The following is a 13517-nucleotide window of genomic DNA, read 5'->3' as shown; positions in this document are numbered from 1 at the left end:
TAGAGAACGCACGGAGTTCCCGGCTAGAGAACGCCCGGAGTTCCCGGCTAGAGAGCACACGGAGCTCCCAGCTAGAGAACGCACGGAGATCCCAGCTAGAGAACGCACGGAGGTCCCGGCTAGAGAACGCATGGAGTTCCCAGCTAGAGAACGCACGGAGCTCCCAGCTAGAGAACGCACGGAGGTCCCGGCTAGAGAACGCATGGAGTTCCCAGCTAGAGAACGCACGGAGATCCCAGCTAGAGAACGCACGGAGATCCCAGCTAGAGAACGCACGGAGGTCCCGGCTAGAGAACGCATGGAGCTCCCAGCTAGAGAACGCACGGAGCTCCCAGCTAGAGAACGCACGGAGCTCCCAGCTAGAGAGCACACGGAGCTCCCAGCTAGAGAGCACACGGAGCTCCCAGTTAGAGAACGCACGGAGTTCCCGGCTAGAGAACGCCCGGAGTTCCCGGCTAGAGAGCACACGGAGCTCCCAGCTAGAGAACGCACGTTGTGACAAACCATGGAATAAATCTTCCTTCAAAGGGGCTCATGGATACATAATGGAGGAGCAGATAGACCGCAGTACATAACAAACACCGGAACGGGTATTGAGGAGTGCCCAGGACTATAGTCCATGACACTTTGACGTGTTTAACGGTCAAAACAATTGAGCAAAGCCAACACGTTCCGAGGAACATGCCTCCTCCTTCCTCAGGCTGTGGCAGTAGATGTGGTGAGGCTAGCCTTGCATTCAGGAGACCTATAATGATGCTGGATCCAGACAGTCCCATCTGATCACAAACACCGACTGCCGGCATGAGGACCTGAATACAGAGCCAGCTTCACCACGTCTACTGCCGGAGCCCTGAGGAAGGGGAGGCATGTTCCCCTGAAACACATTGGATGCACCCAAATATTTTGATCACTTTAAATAGACCCGAGTGTCATGGACTTTTGTATTGGAGCTCCTCAACACCTACCCAGGTCTAGAACATCACAGAATTGTCACAGAGGGACAAGCAGGAACATCTTCTGTATAGAAGGCATCATATGAAGCCCCATCATACCAGCACCACATGGTGCCCCTGATACCTCCATCCTGCCTTGAGAGCTACAAAAGAAAACCCTAAACTTCAAAGTATAGGTTTAAGTAACCCCTTACCCCCACCTCCCCCACAATGCGGTTCTCTGTGTAACTGGGGGAGGGGAGGGGGGTTGTTTAGCACCATGCAGAAACCAACGAAAGGGGCTTCTGTGGATGCATTGGGGCAGAGACAGTCTGGTACATTGGGTATGGAGGTGAGTGGGGGGGTTACAGCCCCGAGTAAGTGTTCCATGCTTTCTGTGTCAGAATGCAGGATCTCCTGATTACCGGCGTGTTCCCAGCATCCTCGGCATTCCACGTTGCAGACATTTTACCTTTCATAATGAAATAATGAAGTTCCAGGAAGACACTCTGCATCTAATTAACATTTAAACGCAACATTGTGAAAAGACTATCAAACAGAAGCTCTCACAGGAACACTTCAGAAAAGAAAATATTACAATATCTACATCTGATCCTGACCCACCATACAAGAAGAACGGGCAGAGAAGAGAACCTGTCTAGGTTCAGAGTGAAGGGTCCTATGAACATTAGACGATCACGTCGCCGGGATAAAACCATTGGAATGGTCTTGGACATTGGCATGGATGTTGAAGACCACCAGTGACCAGGATGGACATCCACGGGCTGGCCAATCTCAGGTAAGAAGTAGCGATGCAGAATAGATGTTCCTCAGATTATTAACGGGGAGTAACTATGTACAGAACTGGACATTGTGTTTTCCTAATGCTGTCTTACATCAAGAGAACCTGTCTAGGTTCAGAGTGAAGGCTCCTATGAACATTAGACGATCACGTAGCTGGGATAAAACCATTGGAATGGTCTTGGACATTGGCATGGATGTTGAAGACCACCAGTGACCAGGATAGACATCCACGGGCTGGCCAATCTCAGGTAAGAAGTAGCGATGCAGAATAGATGTTCCTCAGATTATTAACGGGGAGTAACTATGTACAGAACTGGACATTGTGTTTTCCTAATGCTGTCTTACATCAAGAGAACCTGTCTAGGTTCAGAGTGAAGGCTCCTATGAACATCAGGCGATCACGTAGCCGGGATAAAACCATTGGAATGGTCTTAGACATTGGCATGGATGTTGAAGACCACCAGTGACCAGGATAGACATCCCTGGGCTGGCCAATCTCAGGTAAGAGGTAGCGATGCAGAATAGATGTTCCTCAGATTATGGATGGCAGTAAATGTGTACAGAACTGGACATTGTGTTTTCCAACTGCTGTATTACATCAAGAGAACCTGTCTTCATGAATCGGAATGGTGAGTCTTTAGTGAATCTAATACAATAGGTTGAATATTTGCCTCGATTTCAGCTTTACTTACTTCTTATGAGCCTGGAGCCCCCCCACAACATTCCTAAGGTCCTGCAAAGCACTCCGCAAATTCATGGCACCATGACATGCAGAGAGTGAACAGCTCCTGTGGTTGTCAGTTCTGGCCTGTCCCCTCCTCCACCTATTACACCACCAATAGTAATATAGAGGGGGATGGGAGAGGGCAGACAGAAATGGCCAACAATGGCAGCCATTGTATATCAATGCACCCTGGGATTTAGGGGGTTCCCAGGGCACTCTATGAGACATCCAATCCATCAGCAATGTCTACTCAAGGGTTTATTGTAGGGTTTGCCTATCTTCGTAAAGAAAGAACTACAATCCCGATATTCACCTGTAATATTCTCCGGCCAGCATTCCGATAGGAGCCGAATCATCGCCTAGAACTGGAACATCGATCACTTCCAGCTTATCCCCCTAGAAAAGGTAAAAAAGCAATCAGAAAGCATGCTTGGATGTTCTGTACTCTCCGCCCATTGGACAGAGGCTGCTCAATACTCCCCCCCCCCCCCCCCATAGGACAGAGGCCACTCTATTCTCTCTCCCCCCCCCATAGGACAGAGGCCGCTCTATACTCTCTCCCCCCCCCATAGGACAGAGGCCACTCTATTCTCTCTCCCCCCCCCATAGGACAGAGGCCGCTCTATACTCTCTCCCCCCCCCATAGGACAGAGGCCACTCTATTCTCTCCACCCATTGGACAGAGGCCGCTCTATTCTCTGCCCCCATAGGACAGAGGTCGCTCTACACTCTCCCCCCATAGGACAGAGGCCGCTCTATTCTCTCCACCCATTGGACAGAGGACGCTCTATACTCTCCCCCCATAGGACAGAGGCCGCTCTATTCTCTCCCCCCCAATAGGACAGAGGCCGCTCTATACTCTCTCCCCCCCCCATAGGACAGAGGCCGCTCTATACTCTCCCCCCATAGGACAGAGGCCGCTCTATACTCTCCCCCCATAGGACAGAGGCCGCTCTATACTCTCCCCCCATAGGACAGAGGCCGCTCTATACTCTCTTCCCATAGGACAGAGGCCGCTCTATACTCCCCCCCCCCCCCCCCCCGCCACCATTGGACAGAGGCCGCTCTATTCTCTCCACCCATTGGACAGAGGCCGCTCTATACTCCCCCCCCCCCCCCCCATAGGACAGAGGCCGCTCTATTCTCTCCACCTATTGGACAGAGGCCGCTCTATTCTCTCCACCCATTGGACAGAGGCCGCTCTATACTTTCCTCCCATAGGACAGAGGTCGCTCTATACTCTCCCCCCATAGGACAGAGGTTGCTCTATACTCTCCCCCCCCCCCCCCCATAGGACAGAGGCCACTCTATTCTCTCCACCCATTGGACAGAGGCCGCTCTATTCTCTGCCCCCATAGGACAGAGGTCGCTCTACACTCTCCCCCCATAGGACAGAGGCCGCTCTATACTCTCCCCCCATAGGACAGAGGCCGCTCTATTCTCTCCACCCATTGGACAGAGGCCGCTCTATACTCTCCCCCCATAGGACAGAGGCCGCTCTATTCTCTCCCCCCCCAATAGGACAGAGGCCGCTCTATACTCTCTCCCCCCCCCCATAGGACAGAGGCCGCTCTATACTCTCCCCCCATAGGACAGAGGCCGCTCTATACTCTCCCCCCATAGGACAGAGGCCGCTCTATTCTCTCCCCCCCCAATAGGACAGAGGCCGCTCTATACTCTCTCCCCCCCCCATAGGACAGAGGCCGCTCTATACTCTCCCCCCATAGGACAGAGGCCGCTCTATACTCCCCCCCCCCCCGCCACCATTGGACAGAGGCCGCTCTATTCTCTCCACCCATTGGACAGAGGCCGCTCTATACTCTCCCCCCATAGGACAGAGGACGCTCTATACTTCCCCCCCCGCCACTATTGGACAGAGGCCGCTCTATTCTCTCCACCCATTGGACAGAGGCCGCTCTATACTCTCCCCCCATAGGACAGAGGCCACTCTATACTCCCCCCCCCATAGGACAGAGGCCGCTCTATTCTCTCCACCTATTGGACAGAGGCCGCTCTATACTCCCCCCCCCCCCCCATAGGACAGAGGCCGTTCTATACTCTCCCCCCATAGGACAGAGGCCGTTCTATACTCTCCCCCCATAGGACAGAGGCCGTTCTATACTCTCCCCCCATAGGACAGAGGCCGTTCTATTCTCTCCTCCCATAGGACAGAGGTCGCTCTATACTCTCCTCCCATAGGACAGAGGTCGCTCTATACTCTCCCCCCATAGGACAGAGGCCGCTCTATACTCTCCCCCCATAGGACAGAGGCCGTTCTATACTCTCCCCCCATAGGACAGAGGCCGCTCTATTCTCTCCTCCCATAGGACAGAGGCCGCTCTATACTCTCCCCCCCCCCCATAGGACAGAGGCCGCTCTATACTCTCCCCCCATAGGACAAAGGCCGCTCTATACTCTCCCCCCCTATAGTAGAGAGCATACTGTACTCTGTAATACACACCCATAAGACAGAGGCATAATCTGGTACATAAGAAGAGATTTCCCGGCAGCAAACTAACAGCTAAACATACCCGATACTCCCGTCCATAAATAATAATTGGTACAGAGGCTGTAGCAGTGATTGGTCCTTCATCCACTGTCATCGGTTGTGCTACCCAATAATTAGAAACTGCACCACAATATGACGGCCTCCCTCCCAAGAGACATCACAGGAACATAGGCCAACACTGGAAATTAACAACCCCATGGTGTCAACCATTGGTTCAGGAAAACCGGAACAATGGCCAGTTCCTGTATCCATCTTGAATGCCAGTTTGTATAAGACAGTCCCAGCTACTAGACTACAACTCAGTATATGAAACAGCCTCATTAAAACATAAATGCACCTGTGTGCTCCATTCAAAACCCAATATAGACACTACCTGCATGGAGTTTGCATGTTCCCCCAGGTACCCAGTTTCCTCCTACAGTCCAAAGACATGCTGGAAGGTTAATTGGCTCCTGTCAGGGCTCTGTCCACAGCAGAGGTACTCGGATACCTGGCATTCCTGCAAGTAACTTGCATGGCCGCAGAAATGCACACTGGCAAAAACCTTTGAGCATTGACACACGGAATCGAGCCAGAACACACATGCGCACTGGCTCATAGTTACGGACGCATTAGCTCAGTTTGGCATCATATAGCCTTTATAAGGAAGCCCATCACTCCCTCAAATTGCTGGTTGATCTCCGGCTCCCCAGTACCTTTGTCTGTGTTCCCTTGCTACTGTGATCTGCTGTTACCGATTTGGCCTGTTCTTGGACCTTCTCTGCCTGACTCCTGATCTGACCTCGGCTTGGCTAATAGATGTTCTCACCTGCTCTCCTGATCTGACCTCGGCTTGGCTAATAGATGTTCTCACCTGCTCCCCTGATCTGACCCTGGCTTGGCTAAGAGATGTTCTCACCTGCTCTCCTGATCTGACCCCGGCTTGGCTAGCGGACGTTCTCACCTGCTCTCCTGATCTGACCCCAGCTTGGCTAATAGATATTCTCACCTGCTCTCCTGATCTGACCCCTGCTTGGCTAATAGATGTTCTCACCTGCTCTCCTGATCTGACCCCGGCTTGGCTAACGGATGTTCTTACCTGCTCTCCTGATCTGACCCCGGTTTGGCTAACGGATGTTCTTACCTGCTCTCCTGATCTGACCCCGGCTTGGCTAATGGATGTTCTCACCTGCTCTCCTGATCTGACCCCGGCTTGGCTAATGGATGTTCTCACCTGCTCTCCTGATCTGACCCCGGCTTGGCTAATGGATGTTCTCACCTGCTCTCCTGATCTGACCCCGGCTTGGCTAACGGATGTTCTCACCTGCTCTCCTGATCTGACCCCGGCTTGGCTAATAGATATTCTCACCTGCTCTCCTGATCTGACCCCGGCTTGGCTAATGGATGTTCTCACCTGCTCTCCTGATCTGACCCCGGCTTGGCTAAGAGATGTTCTCACCTGCTCTCCTGATCTGACCCCGGCTTGGCTTGGCTAATAGATGTTCTGACCTGCTCTCCTGATCTGACCCTGGCTTGGCTAAGAGATGTTCTCACCTGCTCTCCTGATCTGACCCCGGCTTGGCTTGGCTAATGGATGTTCTCATCTGCTCTCCTGATCTGACCCCGGCTTGGCTAATGGGTATTCTCACTTGCTCTCCTGTGTATGACCCCGGCTATCCTATTGACTACGTCTGCTCCAATCTCAACCCGGCATCTGACCTTGGCTTTGAACAGACTACTCTGTGGTCCTCTGCTACCCTGAAGGCCTACATACCTCTCACGGGTGCCACCTGTCTGCAGACACCATTCCAATGCAACAGCTGTGCTCTGGGTGTACCTCTGACAAGCACTCCTACATGTGACCCGTGCTACATTGGGCCTGACTCCTTCTGTCCCATATCCAGGGGAGTCTGGACCTTAGCCGCAAGGGAAGCCCTCTCTCCATTGGCCTCTAACATCGGGTATGTGATAGCTCCTGTCTATATTGTCCCCTAGTATGTGCATGTATGTGAGACAGGGACCTTAGATTGTAAGCTCTTTGCGAGAAGGGACTGGTGTCAATGTACAGTATGTAAAGTGCGGAGTAAAGTTTGGTGTTCTATAAATTCATGTATTAATAATTTGCATTAAAAGTCATTTTGAGCCAAAAGTGAGAACGACGTCAACTGACAGAAGATATATAAAGTAGACTAACTAGGGCTGCATTCCCATCAGTCTCACCCGCCCGTCACACTCGGCTGTTATTGTAAATGAAGATAGTAAGTCAAGTATGTGACTCATGTAGACTTTTTATATACTTCCAGGTAGGGAGGAAATGCACCAACTATAAATATCACGCCTAAGTCTGCGACCACTCACCGCTTCATTCTCAAACCACAGGAAGTAGCAACAGTAATAATCCCCGTCACGAAAAACCAGCGTGGTGTATCCTTTCTGAAGGTACCTTCGAGACAGACCTATAAGTGACCAAACCTATCAAAGAATCAAACCAAGATATCAGAACCATGAAGTCAATGCAGAACGACCTACAACCGAGACCATTGTACATGAAACAATAAGATCTGCTATACATGCAATACATCAGAAACGTGAGCAATGAAAACGTGCAAAAGAAAAGGAAGCCGATGATCAGTTAATAGATCCTACGTGGCATAGATCTAATCCCGGTCTTCGGGAGTTTGAATTAAACATTTCCAGGTTGGGTTTTTGGCTTACCAGAAGTGATTCCTGGAGGATTCCAATTCAAAAGATTATTTCTTTGATATAACCAGAAGATGGGTCTAGAATGCACAGTGGAGCAGATAACATGGAACCGACCAATATATGTAACATTATATCTGTTTTGATTCACTGATGCGCATACCCAACTCATGGGATTTATACATGTAGCGCCCTCCTAGATAGGTTGCTAGAAGAATTAGGTACATTCAGGTTTTGGCTCCTTTGTAGCCAGTGGTGCAGAGTTTGATTGCTTTTGGCTGTTCTGGTCTGGATCCAGCTGGTTGCAGGCTCAACTACTTCCCCGTCTTCTAGTAAGTTCTAGAATATAGTGGACTGGAAGAGTTAGACCCTGGGCTGATCATTCATACAGCCTTAGCCAATCCCTGGTCAAGAGGATGACCAGCAGGGGGCTGAGGTGTGTATAAATAGCATCTGGGGCCTGAAACAGCTGGGTTCTTGTCCTGGGGGAGAAGATCCAGCCTGAAGGACTTGTCAGATGAAGACTGCAGGAGCTTCACTGAGGTCCCAGTTCGGGGGGAGCTGGGAGGAGGCCTGTCTCTGCGGTTGCTGAGAACCTGGACTGTAGGCTCATGGTATAGGGTCTGGCTGGTACTAAAAGGGGCAGCCATGTACATAGGAACACAGTGAATAGAGGAGAGAGAGAGAGAGAGAGAGAGAGTGTCTAGAATCTGTTGCTGCTTAACTGTTCCAGAATCGCTGGCTTAGGGATACTTCCATAGTGGGAGTCCCCTGAGCTGTATGTCCCCTGTATGTCCCCTGTATGTCCCCTGTATGTCCCCTGTATGTCCACTATCCCTCATCACAAGAGGTCCATCCTGAAGAGTTTAGCGATTACCAAACTGTTTCCTCTGTTACAGTTTGCACTAAATTTGTATCCCAAGGCTCAAGTCCAACCAAGTTTAATCAGCATTAAAAAGACACTCAATGCCTGGTTATTGGGTTCCGAAACTGGGAAACTACTGCATGCCTGGCTGCCATGCACCCAATTGGGCATAGAGCCTGGGACAAAAACAGTGGGTTGGGTTCTACGCTACATACAGGTTGGGTTCTACGCTACATACAGGTTGGGTTCTACGCTACATACAGGTTGGGTTCTACGCTACATACAGGTTGGGTTCTACGCTACTTACAGGTTGGGTTCTACGCTACATACAGGTTGGGTTCTACGCTACTTACAGGTTGGGTTCTACGCTACATACAGGTTGGGTTCTACGCTACATACAGGTTGGGTTCTACGCTACATACAGGTTGGGTTCTACGCTACTTACAGGTTGGGTTCTATGCTACATACAGGTTGGGTTCTACGCTACATACAGGTTGGGTTCTACGCTACATACAGGTTGGGTTCTACTCTACACACAGGTTGGATTGTATGCTACATACAGGTTGGGTTGTACGCTACACACAGGTTGGGTTCTACTCTACACACAGGTTGGGTTCTACGCTACACACAGGTTGGGTTCTACGCTACATACAGGTTGGGTTCTACGCTACTTACAGGTTGGGTTCTACGCTACATACAGGTTGGGTTCTACGCTACATACAGGTTGGGTTCTACGCTACATACAGGTTGGGTTCTACGCTACATACAGGTTGGATTGTATGATAAATACTGGTTGGGTTCTACGCTACATACAGGTTGGGTTCTACGCTACATACAGGCTGGATTGTATAATACATACAGGTTGGGTTCTACGCTACATACTGGTTGGGTTCTACGCTACATACAGGTTGGGTTCTACACTATATACTGGTTGGGTTCTACGCTACATACAGGTTGGATTGTATGCTACATACAGGTTGGTTTCTACAATACATACAGGTTGGGTTCTACGCTACATACTGGTTGGGTTCTACGCTACATACAGGTTGGGTTCTACGCTACATACAGGTTGGGTTCTACGCTACATACAGGTTGGGTTCTACGCTACATACAGGTTGGGTTCTACGCTACATACAGGTTGGGTTCTACGCTACATACTGGTTGGGTTCTACGCTACATACTGGTTGGGTTCTACGCTCCATACAGGTTGGATTGTACGCTACATACAGGTTGGGTTCTATGCTACATACATGTTGGGTTCTATGCTACATACATGTTGGGTTCTACGCTACATACAGGTTGGGTTCTACGCTACATACTGGTTGGGTTCTACGCTACATACAGGTTGGGTTCTATGCTACATACAGGTTGGGTTCTACGCTACATACAGGTTGGGTTCTACGCTACATACAGGTTGGGTTGTATGCTAAATACTGGTTGGGTTCTACGCTACATACAGGTTGGGTTCTACGCTACATACAGGCTGGATTGTATAATACATACAGGTTGGGTTCTACGCTACATACTGGTTGGGTTCTACGCTACATACAGGTTGGGTTCTACGCTACATACAGGTTGGGTTCTACGCTACATACAGGTTGGGTTCTACGCTACATACAGGTTGGGTTCTACGCTACATACAGGTTGGGTTCTATACACTACACACACATTTACCTTAAGCAGAAGAGGAAGCAAACCATAAAAAATGGTTCTATTAATGTCACAGACCGGGCTGAATGTGCTCAGCAAGAAACGTCTTCGTCATTGTCTGTTACCTTCAAAGAGGTTTCCAGATCACAGGAGTAACTAAAGCTGGCGATAGACGGACAGAATTTCCCACAAAAATTCTGAGGAAATGTCTTTGGAAAATGTGTCAAATTCTCAGAACATTCGTGTGTCATTTGAAGGATTTTGTTAGCTTTTAACATTTGATTTTGGAATGAATGGACTTTACCGAACGACAGCCACACAAAGTGTTAGAAATGTGCTCATTCCAGAAAACGTTTCCATTCTGCTACTTTGAATTTTCTTGTCACTGCAGCCCAAAGCTTATAATAAATCTTACCTGGAGATAAAATAAATATTTGGAGGGGTTTTTAGAGCCAGCACATCAGCTCTGAAGGAACGACTTACCTGTGCTGTTCCTTCAAAACGCTGAGCCGTGTCCCAATATATACAAATTTGGTGCTGGAGGGGTATAATAAAGCTCCATGAAAGTCCATCCAAAAGTCCATGTGGGGGACCATTAGTGTTCACAATGGTAATATATTGCAAACGGCAGCATCAGTGGCAGCACCAGTGGCAGCACCAGTGGCAGCACCAGTGGCAGAACCCTCAGAGCAAAGCTGAACTCTGTATGTGAAAGAAAAGAAGGAAGAGGGGCGCCGGATGAAGTGCAGCATTAAATGTACAATTTATTTGTAAAATGACAATTGGCAACTCACAAGAAGCAAAAAGGAAATGAACGAGTCACCAAACGTAGTCCAGACTCCCGGGAGGCAATGGCGGACAAGTGGTATCCATGCGTCTGGTCTTTGGCTGGAAGGTTATCCTGGAGCGGCCGGCCAATACCCTTCCAGCCAAAGACCAGACGCATGGATACCACTTGTCCGCCATTGCCTCCCGGGAGTCTGGACTACGTTTGGTGACTCGTTCATTTCCTTTTTGCTTCTTGTGAGTTGCCAATTGTCATTTTACAAATAAATTGTACATTTAATGCTGCACTTAGTCCGGCGCCCCTCTTCCTTCTTTTCTGTGCCGTGTCCCAAAACTCCAGTGCGCATGCCTGGGAGTGACGTCATCGTGGTTCATCCAGTCAGAAGGCCCGGAGCTCAGGAACCTGGAAGGAAGATGGAAGCCTCTACGTTGGTGACGCCACCAATGGAGGGCTTCGTTCTAAGGTACGTTTTACATAATATGCGATGCATAGCAGCACATTACGCCTTTCACCTTGCAGTGGATTCTCTCTTTTTTATGTTATTTACAACCGCTTTAACATCTTGGGTAATCAAGGGGTTAAGTGTGTGCCTAAAAAAATGTTAATGTGTGTAATATATGATGCTTATTTCTAAAAATCTCTGCAAAGCAGGGAGAAGAAACAGAGATTGTTCCCTCTGTACAGGGCCCTGTGTTGATTGGCAACACAGGGCTCTGGGCTGTGATTGGACACAGCTGATCAGCAGGTCCCAGCTATAAATCATTGGTGGGGACCTGCTGACCAATTCCCACTGTGTACAACCACAGCAGGAGTTGGCAGGCAGAGGCACATGGGCACACCCTGTACCCAGAAGAGGCCAACAACATACAGGTATGTCGCTCTGCCTGTACGGACCACCCGTCTGCAGAACATTGCAGGTGGGAAGTCCTTGAGTGCTTAAATACAAGCAGTGTAAGTACCTGAATGTGCCTGGGTATCAGCCAATTGCAGTCTCTGTACAGCAGAGCTGGAGTGTGAGAGGAAGAAACAGCACCAGGAACCAATCAGGTCATGAGCTGACGAGGAGCATGCTGATAGAAGTAGAGAGCAGAGTGAAAGGGAGATGAGCTCATCGCTGTGCTGCTTCTCCTTTCACTGCCCAGTCATAGGCTAGGGGTGGGTCCAGGACGACCTGAGCTCAGAGGAGGTTAAATGATGGCCAACAGAATGAGAACATCTAATGACAGAAAAAAGTACCACGCAGGGAAGTCTCTAAACTGAAGGTGAATATTGCAGCAAAAGCTGGTTTTGTACTTTTTCCATCTTAATGCATTATTTATTTTTATATTGTTATTTGTGGCTGGAGTTCGGCTTTGAGCTGATCCAGAAGCAAGTAGACAACATATAGAGGTTGTGCTTTGGATATGCAGGTCAAAACAAAACACAGACTTTTCCCCCAATAACTCATGAACCAGAAACTGAAATACATAAAGCATTAAAGATGATTTACACCACCCCGGGACACGTCTGTTGGGTCACAGCTTCCATCCACACGTATTGCTCGTCACTAGTAGTCACACTATCCCCAGTGTTGGGGGCTGGAAATCAGGTCATTGAGTTGCTTTCACACAGTTCAATGGTAACATTCCACTGATGGACTCACCCTGGATTGGTCTTTTCACATCTTTACATTACAGAGTCCTCTAAGCTCTGGCACATTAGACTATCGACGCTCACTCGGGCACTCTGTCGCGCGGTTCTCTCTGGAGATGTGTAGACTCATCTGTTCATGACACCCACTAATCACATCAGACACGGTGAACGCGCTCACAGAACATACCTTGTTTTTGATGAAATTGGCCAATACGCTGTTCCCGAGGTCAGTGGTGGACTTGTCTTCGATGTTGATGCATGGGGCCAGCATTTGTCCCACCGAGCGATCCACGTAAATGAAATGCACCAGCCCAGGGAAGTCTTCTAAGTACGTGGAATACACAGGTTAAGGAAAATAGTGTAGTCTCAGATTTTCCTTTCTGAGGGTAAAGCTCCTTTCTGTAACTTGGCCAACATCACAAACCTGGAAAATGTTTTTAGTTTAGGTGAAGAAAAAAAAAGGATATATATATATATATATATATATATATATATATATATATATACTCACACACATACATATATATATACCCATATACACACAAAAAAATATATTAATAAATGTGTATATATATATACAGTCAGGTCCATAAATATTGGGACATGGACACAATTCTAACATTTTTGGCTCTATACACCACAATGGATTTGAAATGAAACGAACAAGATGTGCTTTAACTGCAGACTGTCAGCTTTAATTTGAGGGTATTTACATCCAAATCAGGTGAACGGTGTAGGAATTACAACACTTTGCATAGGTGCCTCCCACTTGTTAAGGGACCAAAAGTAATGGGACAATTGGCTTCTCAGCTGTTCCATGGCCAGGTGTGTGTTATTCCCTCATTATCCCAATTACAATGAGCAGATAAAAGGTCCAGAGTTCATTTCAAGTGTGCTATTTGCATTTGGAATCTGTTGCTGTCAAATCTCAAGAT

The 13517-nt window shown here is 48.7% G+C and overlaps 1 protein-coding gene across 4 annotated transcripts in view; it reads right to left on the bottom strand.

Moving 5' to 3' along the window:
- Nucleotides 1–2769: 2769 nt before the first annotated feature.
- The window catches only part of HPS1 (HPS1 biogenesis of lysosomal organelles complex 3 subunit 1), a 99444-nt gene continuing 88696 nt past the window's right edge, over nt 2770–13517 (bottom strand). For all 4 annotated transcript variants that reach the window (XM_089667588.1, XM_089667585.1, XM_089667587.1 and 1 more), the window contains 3 exons: nt 12770–12916; nt 7307–7420; nt 2770–2856 (listed from right to left, as the gene is read on the bottom strand). In XM_089667588.1, the coding sequence (XP_089523714.1) occupies nt 2770–2856; nt 7307–7420; nt 12770–12916 (348 nt within the window). The remainder of the gene's footprint in view (nt 2857–7306; nt 7421–12769; nt 12917–13517) is intronic.

The sequence above is a fragment of the Staurois parvus genome, unplaced genomic scaffold (genome assembly GCF_062004578.1).
Source record: "Staurois parvus isolate SC_StPar_1 unplaced genomic scaffold, SC_StPar_1.0 ptg003393l, whole genome shotgun sequence".
Taxonomy (NCBI): domain Eukaryota; kingdom Metazoa; phylum Chordata; class Amphibia; order Anura; family Ranidae; genus Staurois; species Staurois parvus.
This window is presented reverse-complemented; position numbering and strand designations above follow the sequence as displayed.